This window comes from Amphiprion ocellaris, chromosome 17 (genome assembly GCF_022539595.1).
Source record: "Amphiprion ocellaris isolate individual 3 ecotype Okinawa chromosome 17, ASM2253959v1, whole genome shotgun sequence".
Classification (NCBI taxonomy): Eukaryota; Metazoa; Chordata; class Actinopteri; family Pomacentridae; genus Amphiprion; species Amphiprion ocellaris.
The window spans coordinates 29,782,359-29,803,238 of NC_072782.1; the positions used below are offsets into that span (position 1 = coordinate 29,782,359).

At 39.5% G+C, this 20,880-nt stretch overlaps 2 protein-coding genes across 3 annotated transcripts in view; both read right to left on the bottom strand.

Moving 5' to 3' along the window:
- shroom3 (shroom family member 3) overlaps positions 1–3,652 on the bottom strand; it is a 76,216-nt gene extending 72,564 nt beyond the window's left edge. Inside the window, exon 1 of one of the 2 annotated variants that reach the window (XM_035946225.2) lies at positions 2,859–3,652. In XM_035946225.2, the coding sequence (XP_035802118.2) occupies positions 2,859–3,029 (171 nt within the window). In that variant the 5' untranslated portion in view covers positions 3,030–3,652. The remainder of the gene's footprint in view (positions 1–2,858) is intronic. The other variant, XM_023265855.3, reaches the window with a different exon arrangement.
- A 4,515-nt stretch (positions 3,653–8,167) lies between these two features.
- On the bottom strand, positions 8,168–19,887 carry LOC111565677 (uncharacterized). The gene is made up of 7 exons (XM_023265859.3): positions 19,780–19,887; positions 17,944–18,063; positions 16,505–16,876; positions 16,272–16,385; positions 14,607–15,188; positions 14,055–14,171; positions 8,168–13,369 (listed from the first exon to the last, which is right to left on the bottom strand). Exons 1-7 carry the CDS (start codon positions 19,862–19,864, stop codon positions 12,762–12,764), a joined length of 1,998 nt encoding a protein of 665 aa, XP_023121627.2. The 5' UTR covers positions 19,865–19,887; the 3' UTR covers positions 8,168–12,761.
- Between the last annotated feature and the right edge of the window lie 993 nt (positions 19,888–20,880).

The following is a 20,880-nucleotide window of genomic DNA, read 5'->3' on the forward strand; positions in this document are numbered from 1 at the left end:
ATAGTCACGATTCAATCTAATACAGTCAAATTTAAGGTTCTGGTCAATCGAATCACTGTTTTTATCTAAACTAAACTTTGAAAAAGTGGCGTTTACAGATGATATTTGGTTTAAACTGTCAGAAAACCCTCCTTGTTGTCTCATTAAATATTAATAGTGAGCAGTGAGATGATATTTTGGACGTCTACTTGTTATTCGTGTCGTTTTGCTTCGTTATTGTTGGTTGTTGAGTCACACAGCGGTCATTCTGGCATCTTTAATATACGACGCATTGTGGGATTATGAAACCTTTGAGGGCATTTTGTTGAATAAAAATCCTTACACTTAGATACTGGACACTGAATTAAACTAGCAGACAGTAAATGTAGCATGGCGTACGCTAACCGGGGAGTGATTTATCTGAGCGATTATCTATTGACGGTTGATTTTCCTGGTTAAGATGACAGCTGAAGAAGATATGTCATATTTAAATATAGAAATTATTGACTAATTTTCTTTATTTACAGTTTGTTTTACAGCTCTAGAGGTTGGAAAATGTTGGCTCTGGTTTGGAAATTGTAAACATTTAGAACTAAAAGCCTGCAGAGCAAAGTTGGAGAACAGAGTTTGAATAAAACTGTGTTATCAGATGCATTATGGGAAATGTAGGAGCTACTGTTCATGGAGGTTTTTTTTCCATGCCAGGTTTAAAAATCAGTTTTATTGCCAAGTTGGTTTCACATAATAGATATTTGATTGCAGTGATTTGGTGGTTTACAGTAAACAAGTAGAGATTTTTAAAAAAAAGAAGAATATGCAACAAAAACCAAAAAACTAAGCTGAGCAATGACATAATGCATTGAATTTTAATGGAATATCTCTTCTTTGGTTGCTTTTAAAGAAAGAATAAAAACATTTTAAAAAGAAAACAAGTACTGCAAGTCAATAGACAGTAAGAGCAGGAAATTGAGGTAGTTTTAAGTGACAAAAAAGTAGTAAAACTATTTAAAAAGTGCAGAAATGCGCAAGATATTCTCCTGAAAATGTGCAAATTTACACAGAATTTAGCGAAAACAACTTTAATTGTGCAGAAACAGCTGTGCATTATTGTAAAGCACTGATTTTTGGTGGAATATCTCTGCTTTGATTGATTTGAAAGAAAGAATCAAAAACATTTTTAAAAGAAAGCAAGTCTTGCAAATCAGCAAGAACAGGACAATTTAAGTGATAAGAAGTGACAGAATTACTAATAAAGTGCACAAATGTGCAAATTATTCAGCTGAGAATGTGCAGTGTTCCATTGCACATGGTGTAAATTTTAAATATGCAAAAAAAAGAGCTTTGCAATGAATGAATGCATTGATTTTTAGTGGAATATCTCTGCTTTGGTTGCTTTTAAAGAAAGAATAAAAATATTTTAAAAAGAAAAGTCTTGAAAGCCAACCGACAGTAAGAGCAGGGCAACTGAAGGATTTTTAAGGGATAAAACAGCAGTAAAATTATTTATAAAGTGCAGAAATGTGCAAAATTATACAGCATTTAATGTAAACAACTTCAAATATGCAAAAAATAAATCTGTGCATTAACGTAATGCATTGATTTTTAGTGTAATAGCTCTACTTTGGTTTCTATTAAAGAAAGAACAAAAGGATTTTTAAAAAAGAAAAGTCTTCCAAGTCAACAGACAGCAAAAGCAGGACATTTTAAGTGATAGAACTATTGATAATGTGCGTAAATGTGCAAATTATTCACCTGATTATTCACAAATTTACAACACACATGGTGTAAACAACTTTAAATGTGCAGAAAAGGCTGTGCATTATTGAACTGCATTGATTTTTAGTGGAATATCTCTGCTTTGGTTGCTTTAATTGAGGTTATTCCTGTTTTAGTGTGTTGCTTGGAGGTTAGAAACTTTATTGAAGCGTGATAATAAAGTTGTAGGAGAGGACCTTTAACCCTCGTGTTGTCCTGTTGGCCAGTTTTAAAGTTTGAAAATTTGGGAAAAAAAATTATTTTCACAGTGAAACTTCTGATGTCCACATTTTCAACATTTTTTGGTGGAAAAAAAGAAATGTTAAAAATGTTTTTTTAAGAACATTCACAGAAAAATCAACCAAAATCCAGTTAATTTTGCTGGATTTTGGCTGATTTTTTGTGAATGTTCTTAAAGAAAACAGAAGTTTTACTGATATATATGGAATCACTTTAGATATTTTAAAGATTTTTTTTGGAAGATTTTTAAACATTTTTTGAAAATATTTACAAGAATTTTCTTGCCAAATATGGGGGATTTTATTTTTTTTTTAATAAAACTTTGAAGGGAAACTTTTAAGGAATTATTGGAATTTTCTTCCTGAAGATTTTGCAAATTTTCAGAAATTTGGGGAATTTTTTTAGTTGAATTCTTGGATTTTTTTCAGACAAGGAAACAATATTTTCTGGTGCCTGTAAATGAAGAGAACTGGAGGGTTAAATGTGCAGAAAAGGCTGTGCATTAATGTAATGCATTGATTTTTTTGTGGGATATCTCTGCTTTGGTTGCTTTAATTGAGGTTATTCCTGCTTTAATGCGCTGCTTGGAGGTTACAAACTTTACTGAAGTATGAAAATAAAGTTGTAGGAGAGGACCTTTAAACTGAAATCTCAGTGTTAGTGTATAAATTTAGGCTCCTTTTGATTTTAACTTGTACTTTTTTGCATTTATTTATAGTAACTGTGACCTGGTTCTTCTGCTGCTGACATATTTTAGCCACAATAACTCCAGAACTAAGTCTTTAATCAGACTGCAACAGACCATAATATTCTCACGTGTGTTTGACTTTTCTTTCACGTGCAGAAAACTTTCTAAACTCCCCAAAGTGACAGAGACTCGGTACCTTGGAGATGATGAGCGGCTCTCCGTGCTCCAGGCCGCCCTGCAGGGTGAAGCCCCACGGCGCTCCTCCCTGCAGCCGGGCCTCCACCAGCACCCAGCCGCCTCCCTCCCCTCCTCCGCCCGCCGCCCGCCGCCGCTGATGCTGGAGCCCCGCCCGGCCTCCGCTCTCCATGCCCGGCCGGGGGGAGCGCTGTGTCTCCGGGGAGAACCGGTGCGAAGACAACGATCCTTCACCGGCGCATCGCCCGTTGTCATTTATTTCTCCTCTTTCAGGCGGAAACGGAGCTGGAGGTGTCCGAGCGCCAAGCTGCGTTTCCTACAAAGTGCATTCCTGTTGCGCACGGAGCGGTCGGATCCTCCCGGCGCACGGACTCCCCGTCTCCAAAAAAAAAAAAAACACCCCGAAACCAGCCTCCGGAGCCCGAGGAGGAAAGTTAGAAAGTTCCCCGAGAGGAGAAACTTGAAGATGAGGTGAAAATCTGATGAGATCCGCAGAAACTGAAATCCAAAGTCTCTAAGTGTTTCCCTGCGTCTCTCTATCTGTCTCTCTCTCTTCCGAAAATCAGTTTAGCATCACAATAGGATTTACTGCGACTCAGTGAGCGAAGAGAAAAGAGCAGAGAGGTGCAGCGAGGTAGAGGGAGACAGAGAGGGAGGAAGGAAAAGATGGACGAGAGCCGGAAAACTAGAAATAAACGAGGGTTTACGCACCAATTTAGCGCAGAAACGGGAGAAACTTTAAAACAGAAAGTGTTGAAGTGAAGAAGTGAAAAGTGCTGCACGGCTGAAGGCAGAGGGAGTGTTTCCTGAGTTTCCTGCTGATGAGGGGTAATCCAATCCTCCACAGCAGACTCGCTCCCATTCACACTGGAACCAGATTACTGCAGGAAAACCAGATTAAAGGGTTCTGCTGGATCAGATCCTTTACAGGGTTCACAATGACAACCAGAGTCGGGTTCAAGCATCAAAGTCACCTGAACTTTATGGATAAAAGTCTCCACAACATCACATTCCTACGCAATCTAACTGCATTCTCAAATACATTTTTAAAGGAACGGAATTTTGTTTAGAAATAAACTTAATTTTTTATTCTTGAGTTGGTGAAAAAGGTGTCCAATTTTGAATCAAAGTCCACATTAGAAAGACGGAGTGATGATTGGAGGAATAAACCAGTCAGAAGGCCAGACTATTCATCTAGTCATGTCCAAAAGACAATCAGACCATCAAGTTTTCTTTTCTATCATTGTTTACATTGGGTTTTTACTCGCTTTCTGGTTCTGTTTAGGCACCAAAGCTTGTTAGGTTTTGTAAAATATTGCACTTTGTTGGACACTTTTACATGCTAGAAGCTTGGTTAAGGTTTTCCACCAAAATTACCTGGTTAGGGATCGAAAAAATGCTATGTTTTGGGTTAAAATATGACTCTTTCATTACATCTTTGAAGCATCTTCTTTTTTGGGGGTTTCTGGGAAAGAGATCAGCGAGGATGGCCACCAAGACACCTATGACTCCCTCCTGAAGTAGCTACAAGCTATTAGTGGAATAGCAATGTAAGTTTGTGGAGACTGGGTTAATCAAATATGTTTTTTGAGCTTTAGCATTAACTCAGGAAAATGAAGACAGTCAAGAATGGCTGGACGGTCACCAAGACACCTATGATTCCCTCCCAAAGTATGTACAAGCTAGTATGCACCACCATGCTCATGTATGTTTGAACTGTCGCTTCCATTATCTGGGTTTCTGGGAACAAGACTAGTAAGGACGGCCACCAAGATCCTTATGACTCCCTCCGAAAGTAGGTACAAGCTAGTCTTGTAGTCTAGTAGACTTCTTGGGGTTTCCTTTGGATCCCGTTGGTTGGTTCCTGGTTGGGGCCTCTTAACCCTCTTTTCGACCGGGGTGGAGCCCGTTCGGAGTTGGAGCCGGCGCCCGACTTGGCGCCGGTTTTTTGTGTTTCGACCACCGGAGCTGCGGCTCCGGGCTCCAAAAACTGGGGCCGTTTCGGGCACCAACTCGTTGCTGGGCCAGAGGTGGCCAGAGTTGAGAGCCGAGCACGTCACGGGCAGAGGACGGGGTGACATCTAAAAACATCTAAAAAGATAAACATAGATATGTTTAACCGCTAAGTAATCAATGCAAGCGTAGCCGAAGCTAAGTAGCTAAGCTAACGCTAGCACGTTTACTGTTAAGTATCCGAACGTCTTTGATAATTACCTTTCTTCTCAAACGTGATCGCCGGGCATTGGAACGGCGACACCGATGGGTAACCCCTAACAGAAGGTTTTGCTGCTCAGCGATGGCGAGACACACTAGCAAAGCCATGAACACCACTCCAATGAAGTCCTCCATTGTTGTTGTGTGGGCTTCCGTACGGCGCGAACGCTGTTGAACGGCTATGTACGCAGTGACGTACACATGTTTTGTGGTGGCGCAATGACGCAGCTCCAACTTTGCTCCTTCCGAATGGAAACACAAACCCGTTCTGGGGCGGCACGAGATTTGAACCAAAAAAGCACTGGCTCTCAACTTTGAACCAACCTAGCACCTGGTGGATACTTGATCGGTTTGGGATCTTGGGAGTTTGGAGGCTGAGTCAACTTCTTAAGTTCTTTGTCGCATTCCTGAAGCTGTTCTTGAGCACTTTTTGAGATGTGTCCTTGGTCTGCACCAGCGTTGAGGTGATACATGTCAAAGTAACATCCACACGAATCCCAGGACCCAAGATTTCCCAGCAGAAGATCAGATTGCCATGAGATAATCAATGTTATTCAGTTCACCTCTCTGCTGTTTGAAATCTGGTGTCTGATTAGTGAATATCTGGTCAGGTGATCTTATCTGAGAATGTCTTGGGATCTCATCTAAGAGTTGAAGGTTGTCTGGACCACATTTAACCTGCTGCCATGGCTTTCATCAAGTGTTTTTTTGACAGGTTTATACATTTGAGCACTTGTAATATCAATAAAGTGAAAGAGGTTTATGGAAAGATTTAGTTCCAGAGTGATGGGAGCTCAAAGTTTTGATATTCTGAACTAATTTCGGAGCCAGAAAGAAGTGAGGTTACCAGACCTTTGTAGCTTCATTGGCTGTAGTCTACATACATTATCTACCACAAGCATAACACACCTGAATCATCTGAACTCTCCAGGGTGGATTTGCCTTGTGCGTAATGTACCATCACATCTGATAAACCAGATTCATTCAAGCGGCTATAATCACCAATTCAGTTTCATAATGACTCATGGCTTTGTGTATACAGGCTGTGATAATGCCACGGACCATCCAGGATTCAACTCTGAGGGAACTTAGCTGGAAAGCAGCCATGAATCCCAGTGAAGCAGCGACTCTTTTAGCCTTAGTTGGGTGTGTTGAGACTTGGGAATGTGGTTTCATGGAAGTGTATCGGCTAACAGAAAGGTCAGAGGCCAGCGGGGGGTTATGATCCACAAAAGACAGGAGACGGGGTTGTGGCTGAAAAGGGTTCAGGTGACATAGAAGAATGTTTCAGGGAACAGCAGGTGAGTTCAGGAACAGGAAGTTTTTCACCTGAAGCTCAGTCTGATGGCTAACATAATCAAGACAAGAGGGTTATTCCATCTCAAATCATCAGGGACCATCGTGATCATTTCTGATTTTCCATTTTGTTTGTTTTTTGTATAAACTATAGACATAAACTATATTCAAAAAGGTATCTGTGACATTTTAGATGGATATAACAAATACTTCATGAATTAAAACATTAAAAACACATTCAGTCGACCCATTTTTAGTCATTTTTTTACACATTGAAATTCAAGGCTGTTTCAACAGTATCTGAGGAACTATTAAAGATAAAAGTCGTAAATTTTCTCTGTTGTTTCTCATCATGTCATTGATTCAGAATCTGTAATATTGGACAAGTAGATCAAATAATCTCTGTTTATGGATGAGCTGAAATGTGAAAAAATGTGAAGCCATCATAAAAAACTTCCATCTTTGAGCATAAATTAGCAAAAAACATGAAAACATGATAATCCAGAAGTCAACTGGTGATATTTTGTGAACCACATGTAGCTGCAGGTCACAATAATACAAAACTGAGCATACAGAATGGTTTTTCAAAATACAATACTTGATCAGAACAATTCAAAGTTATTTTCATTGAACTTTCAAATCTATTTGAGCAGGTATGATGAGATGTACCACAAAACAAGTATTTCTTTTCAATTTTATGATCAAGTATTTCATATTAAAGTATTCTATATGTTTAATTTTGTATTATTGTGACCTGCAGCTACACGTGGTTCACAAAATATCACTAGTTGACTTCTGGATGATCAGTTTTTGTTCATGTGTACTCAAAGACGGAACTTTTCACGACAGCTTCAGTTTATTATTTTCTTATTTCAACTCCCCCATAGTCACATTACTTGATCTATTTGTCCGATATTACAGATTCTGAATCAATGACAAGATGAGAAATAACAGAAAATTTCAGGTTTTTATCTTTAACGGTTCCTCAGATATTGTTGTTCAAACTCAAATTTCAATGTGAGAACAAACCTGCTGAAAGTGGATCAAAATTTAAGACATTAAGGTGGTGGAGCAGAATTTGTAGAAAAACTCAGACGCTTTGAGATGAAATTACCCATTTGTAAGCTTTTTGTGACACTACAGAAGATAAATAAGATTCAGTAAAGAATTTGAATTGCTATTTGGGTCATTGTAGAGTTGGTGTAACAGGAAGTAAAACTATTCCAGCTGAACAGGTAACAATAGGTAACCTATTCATGCTTTCAACCACATATTTACAGTTTATTTCTCTGATATTACAGATTCTAAATCACTGACATGGTGAGAAATAACAGTGAAAGTTTCAGGTTTTTATCTTTAATAGTTCCTCAGATATTGTTCAAACAGACTCAGATTTAAATGAACAAAAAAAGTAACATCTCAATAAGTACTTGATATAAGAAGCTAAAATTTCCCAAATATCTTTATAAATACCTGCAGTTTATCCTATAAATATGTGGCTTTGAAGAAAAGTTCTGAGGAGACATCAGTGCAACGTGTAATTAGATGTTGCCATCTAGAGGAATGTAAGAGAATTACAACCATTTGTTTCTCTAGACGATGAAACTTCACCGTATTAGAGAAGATCTTTCATTTAAACTTCATAATTCTTATTTGTTCAACTTTGGCTCTTAAAATTGTTGTGTTCTTTTGTTGATTTACCTAAAATGCTAACTATCGCATTTGAAATCATGTTTTTTTTTCCACCAAAGCTGTGATGCTTTGAGTAGATGCTTCAATAAAAATACAAGATTCAGGCTGTAAAGACAAAGGAAACTTATATTTACACATTTACATTTAATATGACCACACACACCATGGTTAGTTACTGGGACTCCCATAAGGCACTGAGTGAAGTTTAAACCAAACAAACAAACAAAAAAAGAACAAATAATTCTTAAACAAATGTGCAATTCAAAAAACATGTTTAAAAAAGCAGCAGAGTGCATCAAAAGATTTTGATTTAATCAAAACCTCCATGTGGAACAGAACTGTCTTTCAAAAGGCTTCACATGCAAATATTTTTACATATTTTAACACGACTACTTAGAATTTTATAAACTTTCTTTTGGCTGAAGCTTATTACTGTAATAAAATCTCAGGAAATGCACAAAAGAAAAGCTCAATGTAACATTCTCAGACTAAAAACAACAGAAAGTAGTAACAGTATTTAAATATTAGAATTACTCGCTGCCTTTAAAGCAGATTAAATAATAAAGACACATTAAAGGTTTGATTACATCTTTACAAGGTCAGTTTCTATTGACAGTGTAGGTTTTATAACTCAGCGTTTACTAAACTGGTTTGGTGACGATGTTGTAAAGCTGACACGTCAAAAAGTTTCTCAAGTTTAGGACTTTAAAAAACGTATCAAAGGACTGTTTTCCTTAGTTTTAAACATCTTAACGTTCTGCAAGCATAAAAAACAGTTTCACCTTGATGTCCTCAAAAATGAATGGATTTAAGCACGTTTTAAATGGTGGACGCACCATTTTGGAATCAATCCCGTCACTGTAGGATAAAGCAACGTGTCAAGCTTTAAGGATGGAGAATTAAGCTAATGCTAGCAGCTTTTGTTCAGTTATCTGTTGTAGTTTGACGTAATTTTGTTAAGGTTTTCTGGATGGTACTTTGGCAACGATTCATGGCACAAATTTTGAAACACTCAGGTGTTAAAATACCTCTTTAAGATGTCTTTTGGTAAAATTAAGTTGTGCTTTTACTGGTACTAGCACACAAGGCTGTCAATTAGCACAGCGACCTTTGGCAAGTCAATAATCTAGTTACCACCTCGCTAGTGTCAGCATTCAGATTTCTACGCATTTAAAAACTGATTATTAATGTAAATAACTTACAGATATAAGCTGAAATGCTACTACCACTAGTTATGTTAGCATCTCCAGCTCTGCCAGCACATGATGTTAGCATGCTGCTGCTTGGCTAGACTTTAGTTAAAGCCTAAAATGTGCTAACATGCTAAATACTGGCGTGTAAACGTCCAATGTTACGTCAAGCTGAATGCCCAGCAAAAGCTAAAAAGTCAGACAACACAGACTTGAACATGAGGACCAGTTTGTTTTTGGTTTAATGAGCCTCAGTGCAGCTAACACGATTTTAGCTTCAACCTGAAACATATTTTTCTAGGTTGTCCATCATTTCTACTGTTTAGGCTCTAAATATGGTGACAGGGATGCACTATGAAGCAGGATTACTGAGGTATGCTGAGTCTACAGTCAGAGTTTTTACTGTCATGAAGGTGGATCTCTTTAAACCTGCTAGATCTCCATGGTACCTGATGCTACACATCTCCTTCGTGTTCGAAGTTTGGGATTTAAATCATCCTTAAGAAATATCTCCCTTTCATCATTTGTTTATCATCAGTTGTTTTCCTGATGATTCTCAGTTTCTTAGCTGAATAAATATGTTTTATCTGCAGATCAGTTGACATGTACACTATATTGCCAAAAGTATTCGCTCACCCATCCAAATAATCAGAATCAGGTGTTCCAATCACTTCCATGGCCACAGGTGTATAAAATCAAGCACCTAGGCATGCAGACTGCTTTTACAAACATTTGTGAAAGAATGGCTCGCTCTCAGGAGCTCAGTGAATTCCAGCATGGAACTGTGATAGGATGCCACCTGTACAACAAATCCAGTTGTGACATTTCCTCACTCCTAAATATTCCACAGTCAACTGTCAGCTGTATTATAAGAAAGTGGAAGTGTGTGGGAACGACAGCAACTCAGCCACCAAGTGGTAGGACATGTAAACTGATGGAGGGGGGTCGGTGGATGCTGAGGAGCATAGTGCCAAGAGGTGGCCAACTTTCTGCAGTCAATCACTACAAACCTTCAAACTTCATGTGGCCTTCAGATTAGCTCAAGAACAGTGCTTCAGCAGAGAGCTTCATGGAATGGGTTTCCATGGCCGAGCAGCTGCATCCAAGCCATACATCACCAAGTGCAATGCAAAGCATGGGATGCAGTGGTGTAAAGCACGTTGCCACTGGACTCTAGAGCAGTGGAGACGCCTTCTCTGGAATGACAAATCACGCTTCTCCATCTGGCAATCTGATGGACGAGTCTGGGTTTGGTGGTTGCCAGGAGAACCATACATGTCAGGCTGCATTGTGCCAAGTGTAAAGTTTGGTGGAGGGGGGATTATGGTGTGGGCTTGTTTTTCAGGAGCTGGGCTTGGCCCCTTAGTTCCAGTGAAAGGAACTCTGAATGCTTCAGCATACCAAGACATTTTGGACAATTCCATGCTCCCAACTTTGTGGGAACAGTTTGGAGCTGGTCCTTCCTCTTCCAACATGACTGTGCACCAGTGCACAAAGCAAGGTCCATAAAGACATGGATGACAGAGTCTGGTGTGGATGAACTTGACTGGCCTGCACAGAGTCCTGACTTCAACTCCATAGAACACCTTTGGGATGAATTAGAGTGGAGACTGAGAGCCAGGCCTTCTGGTCCAACATCAGTGTGTGACCTCACAAATGCGCTTGTGGAAGAATGGTCAAAAATTCACATAAACACACTCCTAAACCTTGTGGACAGCCTTCCCAGAAGAGTTGAAGCTGTTCTAGCTGCAAAGGGTGGACCGACATCATATTGAACCCTATGGATTAGGAATGGGATGTCACTTACGTTCATATGCGAGTCTAGGCAGGTGAGCGAATATTTTTGGCAATATACTGTATGTTATTAAACCTACTGAACAACGTTGTACAGTTGCAGAATCTCAAACTTTATGCATCGTGTTGCCACAGGAACCTATATCCAGATGCAGAAAACGCAATCCCAATATTCGGATCTCAAAATAAATATTCGGATACCACCGTAACAACCGAATATTTGGATATCCGGATATTCAGGACCAGCCCTACTGCAAAGACCATCATATGCTGCTGGAACCACAGCTGATAGAAGACAGATTATAAAACTGATCAATCTATTGGTATTTATCACAGAGAATATACAATCATCCAAAAACTAAAGTGACTTAAGACTAAACGCACATCATTAGTGTCACGTTTGAATGAATGAAGTTGAACGTTTAACAGATCTAAAGTGCATCAGTCGTGTTAGAAATAATCATCTGCATTGAGAGTCACTATGTGGGAAGACAAATATATTTCCACAATTAACAGTTTTCTATCAACAGTTTGCTCTTGCAGAAACTGCACTTTTAACCGTAAAAAAAGTTTAGATTCCTCACAGCTCTACATTATAAAAACGTGTTCATGTTGAGTGAAGTAAGTGGCACATTAAGTCCATTTTGTGTGGAAGAAGAGTCGCATGACATTTATATGTGCACGCTAAAAGCCTGATAAAGAAAACTTTGTTTACCTGACTGGAGTTTTTGGAGCCTGGATATGTTCGGCTTGCTTCATAGTACAGTCCTCGGCAATAAAACCTGTGTATCACCAAAATGGGAAGGTTTGTATCATACGAAAGACCCCATAAGTACAAATCAAGAACTTCAGTTTGGTACTAAGTCAATGCCAAATTCTTGTTTTTCTGTGGTGCTGTAAATGTTGGATATACTAAAGAACATTAACATGTGGAATGGCCGTAGCGAGTACAAGTATGAAAGTATTTAGTGTTAAAGTCGGACGATCAGGGACGAATTCTAGACAACCAAAGTCAGACTCATGGACCTGTGCTGAGAGAGTTTCAGTTGTTAACATGTCACTCTTTGACATCCTCAAACGTTACTTTATTTTGTAAACTGTAGCAGCACAATGTCGACAGAGGCTAAAGTTAGTTTTTTTAGGCTCATAATGTTAGCTGACTGTAGCTTGTACCACTCAGTCTGCCAAAACATAATGTTGTGTTTCTTCGTTAGCACATTGTTTATGTTGAAATACATTCTATTTATGTCTTTTGGTGCTGAATTTGGCATTGAGGATTCGTAGAATTTCAACGGTAAAGACAAACAAATATCTCGATGATCTGCCCTGGTAGTCTGACTGCTACAGACATTCCACCATGACGTGGTTCTCGCAGGGATCTTGGTGTGATTTCAAGGCTGTGCACAATTCTCAATTGTTTGAGGGTAAATAGTGGACGTTGCTCAATAAAAAAAAGCTACTGTGAGCCGTTTCTAAACATTTAAGTAGGAAACAGACTGCCTGAGGCTGAGGGTCACTGCAAGGACGTCACTGTTAGTTTGGGTCTTTTCATAACATCCTTATTCGTCCTTAAGCGAAATGAACAGAAAGTCAGACGTCAGCAAGCTGGAATGAAATGACAGCATGTGAGTAACGTCATCACAGCTGTTAGGAATGTCGGTCCTAAGAATAAGACTCTAATCTCTACACTGAGTGCAGTTTAAACTCTAAAACAAACGCTAAGCGTCCTCTGAAATGCTGTGAATCGTCTCAATGATCTTCTTCTTCAGTTTCTTCACTTTGTCCGGCGGTGTCTCGTTCAGACACTCCTCCACGTACCTCAGGAAGCCGGTGTGCGGCGACACCGTCTGATTCTGACAGAACGTTCTCATGAAGTCTAGAAACTCGTCGGCGGTCGGCGACACCTGGCGGCTCGCCCGCTTGCGTCCAGACACCCGGCTGTCCGTTAGCGAGGACGACGTGGACGGGGACGAGGACGGCGAGGAGCGCTGGGAGTCCGGGGGAGTTGGCGATGGTGGGGCTTCGACGCTCCGGGCCGCGATGTTCAGCTTGGCAGCGGTCTGGTTGGCAACGTGGTAGAGCAGCGAAGGGGGCGGAGCCTGGCTGTCCAGGTGGAGGAGGTGGGGCTCCTGCGGTTCGTGGAAGTGAAGGTCAACTGGCCGCTCGTCCTCGTCGCAGGAGTCGCACAGGAACATGAGCTCACGGTAGTGTTTCCACTTGGGGAGGTAGAAGTCCTCCGAACCACAGGTTTTATTGGAGCTCACCGCTTTGTGCTCGCGTTGGAAGATGGTTCTCAAGTTTCTGAACTTTGTCTTTATGTCTTCCACTGAAGGATGAAAATAAAATAAACTTTACTGATCCCTCAACTGGTACAAATTTACATGTTATAGCAGCCAGATACAAAAGAAGCAGGACACGGATTACAAAAGGCTAAAAGTTTGGATATAATAAAGCCAATGTACAAGTCATGATGAATTTATATATGAAGGAACAAGAGAAAATGGTAGCGTCATCAAAAGCACTTTAAGGAATTCAATTAAAATACGGCATCACCAGCTCGTTGGATACTAGCCGTTGGAAGGGTTGGGCATCTGTTGTATTTTATGATTAGGATTAGATTCCGATTTTAGGGATTACGGATTCTGATTCTTTGAGTTGTAGGTGGTTAGAGTTACGATAGTCTTGCTTTGCCATCCTATTCTTTAGTACATAAAGACGCTCTGGCTTGTTCGTATTTCTTTTAGCCAATCACAGTCTTATAACTAAAGTGGTTAGTGGACTAGTAGGTCTGTTGTGTGAACTGACACAAGCAGTCGCAGCAAACTGTTGGTATAAAAGGTGAGTGAAATGTGTTTAGGAATCAAATCCAAATGAAACTTTCTGAACAATTCCTTCAGAATCTCGATGTCTGACCCCACCCATCGGTACCAGTTTATTAGATTTTCGGAGTATTTATCTTAAGATTAAATCCCACTGTTGTGTCGGCAGCAGTAAAGCAGCATCGGTGTTACCTGTGAATGGAACCGGTTCGTTGTCTGACAGGGCGATGCTCAGCGTCCCCAACAGACTTTGTCTCAGCAGACGGTTCCTGTAGCTCTCAGACTTGTGGTTCCACAGACAGCAGTGTTCTGCAAGAAAACACAAACCTTTAACTCTCACATAAACACAAAATAAAAGCACTGACATTACAGTGAATCCTGCATTATTCCTCCCATGTTTCCCACTTTAATGTGCTGCTGCCTGTGCAATGTTTTTTACTTCTGTTGTTGTCTCTGTCATCACCAAGGCCAGATACTCCAATGTCCCAGATCAATTTAATCACCGTCTGAACTTTTAGAAACTGTATCATGCCCTCTTGCCCTCGGAAATTGTCTGATGATTTGAGATGGAATGACCCTATGTTGACAGATTTAGTTATTCATTAGTGTCCAATTTACCCAAGCAGTTCCACAAAGTTAAGAAACTAAGTAGTGATAGTAACAGGAGAGTGAGACAGGTGTTAGTTAGTGTCGTCTGTTCAACATTTAACAAATGCAGCATAAATGATAACAGATGCTGCCTACCGGAGTAAAATGAAATGAGCTGCTGGACTTTGGCTTCACTCCAGAGGCAGCGGGAGTCGACGCTCAGTCTGCTGTCTGGCTGAACTGAACTGGACGCAGAGAAATTCAAAGATGAAGGGTTTACACAAGGTTTGGAGTCTGGCAGTGAACTGGACGGCGAGGACGGGAGGGTGGAAGCTGCCATTTGTTCGGCTAGTTTCAGGTTATCCGGGGTTGTGGAGAGGAAGATCTGGTACGCAGCACTGGAGTTGGTTTTGGTGGCGCTCTGGCTGGAGCTGGAGGGAAAGGAGGCGTTGTTGAGCTTCACACTGTTGCTTTGGTTGGAGCTGCAGGAGAAGCTGCTCAGGGTGGACGAGGGAGTCTGGTTTCCATGTTCCAGATCTTTGTCCTCCTGCGACATCAGTATCTGCAGGTCGTCTGTGGCGTCGTCTTCCTCGCATGACTCGCAGAGGAAGAGCAGATGCTGGTAGTGTTTCCATTTGGACACATAGGGTTTGTCGGTCGCCCTGCTGGTCTGGACTGCTTTGTATTCACGGTTAAACACAGTCCGAAGGTTCTTGAACTTGCACTTTACATCTTCGACTGCAAAACAGCGACACAGGAGTCACTTTAGTTTCAAGATTCAAGAGCTTTACACAAGCTCATGTGTTTTACTCTACACAAAGAGGAAATATTCAACTGGTGAACACAAACGCTTCAGTGGGACCATAATGGTGCTTTGTGTCCACTGATGGGGAAGCAGTTTGCTAACATATTAGCTGACTACTGTTTGTATTGTCTGAATATTTTTGCCCCAATACTTGGATTTTTTTCCCCTCCAAGTGACCCACTGTACCCCAAAACCCACCGAAAGGCACATTATTGTTAATAAACAGTCAAAAAATCGGCAAAATTAAGGCATTTATCTGAGCTAGAAATTGAAAAAAACAAAGAATCGTTGGATTTTCCACTTTCTGACAGATAAACACTTGAACTTACCATGTGTGGTTTTGGTTTTGCTGAAAAATTAACAAAATGTAAGTAAAATGTTTATTCTACATGTCTCAATTTAATACTATGCCAAAAATAAATTGTACAAAAAAAGAACAAACCAAAAAATTCTGACACTCCTCGAAAAAGTAATGCAACAAAAAGTAAGTGCATTGCTCAAGACCACATCAAGAGTGCATCTGAACCGAAATAGTCCATTTTTTAATGTATTTATTTCACTTGGGAACAGTTTTTTAAAAGAAAGCTGCAAAGATAACAAAAATGCTGAATATCAGAGGCAATAATCGGCATTACCTCACTGTGACACCGAAACTTTAGAAAGCTGCACATGTTGGTGGATTAAACAAATACGCAACTAAAACAAGTTATTTTAGGGGATTGTATGTTTGAACTTTGTAAGTTTAGAAGCAAATTTTGAAAAAAAAGTTTAATTATTCCTTTAAAGCAGTGAAGGCAGCATCAGGGACATAAAACAGTTTGAGGGATTAAAACAAGATTAGGAAAGTCAGTAAAAATGTGTGGCTGTAAGGGCTCTTAAGTAAAGTAACGTGGAACCATCTCACCTAGAATTACTAAACTTATAAATTTACTGTATTTTCACGTCACAGCTGCAGTGATATCTGGACCCTGCCTGAGCTGCAGCTGTTAGTAGAAGCAGAACATCTTGATATTCACCTGAGAACGTCACCGAGTGGTCGGACAGCTGGGTCCTCAGAGCCTCCAGCAGCCTCAGTCGCAGCTGACGGTTGTTGTGGTTTTCAGACTTCTTGTTCCACAGACAGCTGTGCTCTGAACACAACAACAAAACAACAACAGGAAGTCCTTTCAGCTGAGACACAACTCGTCATTAGCTTTAGTTATGTTGTGATAATTAATTCTCTTGAAGTTGGAGCTGTTTGTTTGTTTACCAGAGTAGAACGATATCAGCGCTCGCTCCCTCTCCTCAGTCCAGTAACACTTCACCATGATGTTGGAGGGGATGCAGGAGGACGAGGTGGAGGCGGAGGAGGTGGACGGAGTGGGGAGGAAGGAGATGATGAGTCCTGGAGAGGAGAGGACCGGCTGGTTCTCCTCGTCTGGAATGGTCAGCGGTGATAGCGGTGGATCATCAATGCCGTCGTCTTGGTCCCAGCAGCCCTGCAGGAACATCAGCTGCTGGTAGTGTTTCCACTGCGGCACGAAAACATCATCCGAACTGCAACCTTTGCTCGCTCTGACCATCTTGTACTGACGCTGGAAGGTGGTACGGAGGTTCTTGAACTTGTTCTTGATGTCTTCGACTGGAGAGAAAAACAGAACAGTTCGTGATATGAAGTTTTTTCTCCTAAAACCAATGTAGCTTTGGTCATGTTACCAGAACACTTCGATGTATTCAGTTCCTCAGCCTGTTTCCAATGTAAACATCCAACTTACGTTCCATCAAGATTATTTTAGCTCCTAAAAAGCTGCTTCTACTTTAAGGTTCTGGAACTTTAATTGGAGAACTGCCATTTTCTACTGTTCAAGTATGCTTGCATTTATCTTCCACTGCATAAAAAAAACAAAACAAAAAAACGAGCAGTGTGTGACGTGACACTTTTTTTTTTTCCTAAAATCAATGTAGCTTTGGTCATGATTCTTCTGGAACCAAGAATCCTTTGATGTGCTCGGTTCCTCTGCCGGTTTCCATCATAAACATCTAAATTAGGTTCCAACGAGGTTGTTTAGCCCCTACAAAGTCACTTCTACCTTAAGATTCCTACAGGTCAAGTACATTTGCATTTGTCTTCTACTGGAGGGAATAACAGAACAGTTGGTGATGTGACTTTTTCCTCCTAAAACCAATGTAGATTTGGTCATGATTCCAAGAACCCTTTAGTGTACTCACTTCCGCTACCTGTTTCCACTAAAACATCTAATTAATATTTCATCAGGATTGTTTTAGCCCCTAAAAAGGGGCCTTTACCTGAAAGTTCAGGAACTTTAATGGAGGATTTCCAAGTTGCTACTGGTCAAGTAGGACTAGACGTATTTTCAAACTGCAAATGTTATAAACCTGCAGCTGCTAACAGTTCATTTGTTTTTGTTCATTGTGTGTTAACAGGACAACATGGACAACATTAACATTTTCTGCGGAGGAAGACATCCCGAAACCTTCAGACTTCATGAAGTGGATCCTTGTTTTACATTGTTGTGTGCAACAATTTTATCCCAGTCTTCACAGGACTTTAGATCACGATGGAAACCAGATAACTAGCAGCTGAAGGAACCTTTAGTTCCTTAGAAAGTTCCCAGACATGAGCTCTTTAAATGGAAAATTTCTGGTTCATTTTAGTGTAAATTCAGCCGTGGATGTGACTGGATTTACCTGTGAAAGAAACAGGAGGTGGGTGAGTGGACAGGAGGATTCTCAGGTGTTCCAGGGTTTTCCATCGTAGCTGGCGGTTCTTGTAGTGCTCAGACTTGTGGTTCCAAAGACAACTGTTCTCTGTAGAAGCGACAACAAAAAAACATCGTCTGCAATGTAAAAATTTCTTTTTGATTTCTCACTAATAACAATTATATGAAGAAAATCTAACAAGTTCTGACAAGAGTCGACACAAGAGGAAAAGACTTCATCAAATGTCAGACTACAAGTTCAGCTTTTTTCTTTTAATCACTGCTTCAGAAACACTGTATCATCACCTACTATCAGCGTTTTGATCTGAATATTTTTACATTGCTTGTAACACTGCTGACAATCAATAAATGATTTATTGATGTATTATGTAACCTTAAAATAATTCTAAAAATAAGAAAGTTTAACTTATTAATTCCTACCAGCTACATAAGTCTAGTATCTTATTTCCTGTTTGCTCCAAACCTTAAACTTATATACACTCCACGCACACCTTTACTCTTCCATTTTATTCGATTTTTCAAGTATCTTTATCATGCACTTTTACATGGCAGCCTTGCCTGTATGAGTAAATAATGAGTAACCAAAAACATGAATATTTAGCCTACTGGGATTTGCTAAAAACAGAAATGTGAGTAATAGTTGCAGCCTGGCGACCAATTTAAAAATCATCTCCACCATTGGACACAGTATGTAGTAAAGTTTTGGATCACATAAGATATTTTGCATGTATTTTATATGTAACCTGAGCAGGGCGTTGACAGTATTGTTGGGTAGTGGTGGTTTTATTGTTGGTTGTGGTTCTTTCTGGGCTTTATTATGTGTTTTTGGCTTTCTTCAGTCATGTTGTTTACGATACAATACACCTTTAATAATCCCACAGTGGGGAAATTTGCATTGTTAGAACAGCAAAGGGGAATAAAGCAAACATTAAAGAAATCCTACTAGCAAAATAAACCTAAAAAATGTACAGAAGTAATAATTCAGATGATCTGAATTTCCCTGGATGTGGAAATAACAATATTGCACATATAAATGCATTGCAGATTCTTACATGAGTAGAAATACTGCAAAATAATGATATTGCACAGATTTTATCTATATATTCCACAGATTTGTCCCTACTTACAAAAAAAGCCCCAATATTGCACAGATTACAGTATATGTAGAAAGACATATATTACACAGAGCTTTAGAAAGTTCAACATATTCATTAGTCACAGCTTTGCTTTCTAATATTCTTCCAATGTGGGACTTTTTTTTTTAAATCCACAAAATATGCGTTAAGGTTAATACTAGATTGTCTATATACTACAAAGATGAGTGAAAATAAGAGGGATGAAACCGAACCTGTCCTTTAAATAGTCTGATGCCGCTATTTACTATGATTAGCACTCCAACTTCAGATTATAAATACTGTTGTCATCCTAAAATCAAGCTAATATTTGGCACAAAATGTTAGCAAAAATGTTGAAAAACTAAATACATATACTCTATTATCAAACCGCGTATATATTAAATAAGTGAGGAATGTTTTTTTTTTTACAATTAATACACAAAACTATGGGTGAAAAGTTTACAAAACAACGACAGAACCTGGGAAAACATTTTTAAATTTTTTAAGTGAATGACTAGATGACTTGACTCCAGTTGCTAGTCGCCATTGCTAGCAGCCGTCGGTGTCGCCAGCAACGGTTGCCCGGAAAAATTGTTGCGGCTTCCGGGAAAACGTCGACGAAAAGGGCAACTTTCGTAAACAAACCGAGCGCTGAGTTTAAAGTTTTCGCCGCCGGCCGCTTGACTTACTGGAGAAAAACGCAATGAGCGCCCTCTCCTTCTCCTCCGTCCAGTAGCGCTCCGGAGAGAAGCCGACGAACGGAGCCGCCTCCATGTTTGTTGTTGCCGTTCCGTCCTTCTTCTACTCGCGTTGCGGGTCACATGACGCGGATCCCGAGCTCTGATTGGACAATTCCGAGCCACAATTCTGAACAACGACGCGCATTGCCCAATAGAGGTCGCTGCCTGTCGGTGTTCATTTTCCCCTCTACAAGTATCATTATTATTATTATTTTTAATTTAATTTCAGATCAATTTAACGCAGTGCAGCTTAGTGATTTAAATTAAGATGATTTTTAGAAATTTTCTAAAAGTTTCATAAAGAGAATAAAACTATTGTAATTAACTGTAACAGCTATTAAAAGATGATATTTAAAAGATATACAGGCTTTGACCTTGAAAACAGCAGCTAATGAAACACCACAGAGCACATTTAACAGCAGATCTGGAGCTTTTGATCAAGTCAAAATGGTATTTTCACCTTGAATATTGCCGCAAATGTATAATATTGATACAATATTTCATTTTTCAGGTGCAATATCTTAGTTTCATGTATGATATTACTTACACATTACTATTTATTTTTCTATTCCAGTCATATTTTGCTAAGTTTAATTTATTTTCATGAAGGTATTATACTTAAATCTTATTGCTTTTCTACTTGGCACTGCATTTACAATACAATAAGGTTTGTAAATCCAATAGTGGGGAAATCTGAACTGTTAACAGCAAAGGAGATAAAAAAAAAACTATCTTCATGTTGTCATTTAGTTTTTTCTAAGCAATATCTGGCAAAAAAAAATCCTTTGCAATTAATGTTTTATTTTTATCTTAAAATGATTTGAAAGATCCAAAATCAAACACTAAATGTATAATATAATAACAATGCATAATAAAATACCGTATATTATATTTTAAACAGTAGAAATAGTTGACTAATATTACACAATAATTGAAAGTTGAGTAAAATTCTGGGTTATATGTAATTATTTGTTGCATCTACCCAACTTGACGCTCAGAGCAGCTTTTGAGGAAAACAAACCGTGGGAGGCCCAAAGAAACCCAATTTAG

What these genes read in the sequence shown, in the direction of transcription:
- LOC111565677 (XM_023265859.3), bottom strand. Translation starts at nt 19,864, where the DNA reads ATGGAGGCGGCTCCGTTCGTCGGCTTCTCTCCGGAGCGCTACTGGACG. An exon ending in CCACTCGGTGACGTTCTCAG is followed by an intron (nt 15,189 to 16,271) that starts GTGAATATCAAG and finishes GCTGTTTTGCAG; the next exon opens with TCGAAGATGTAAAGTGCAAG. An exon ending in GCTCATTTCATTTTACTCCG is followed by an intron (nt 14,172 to 14,606) that starts GTAGGCAGCATC and finishes GTTTTCTTGCAG; the next exon opens with AACACTGCTGTCTGTGGAAC.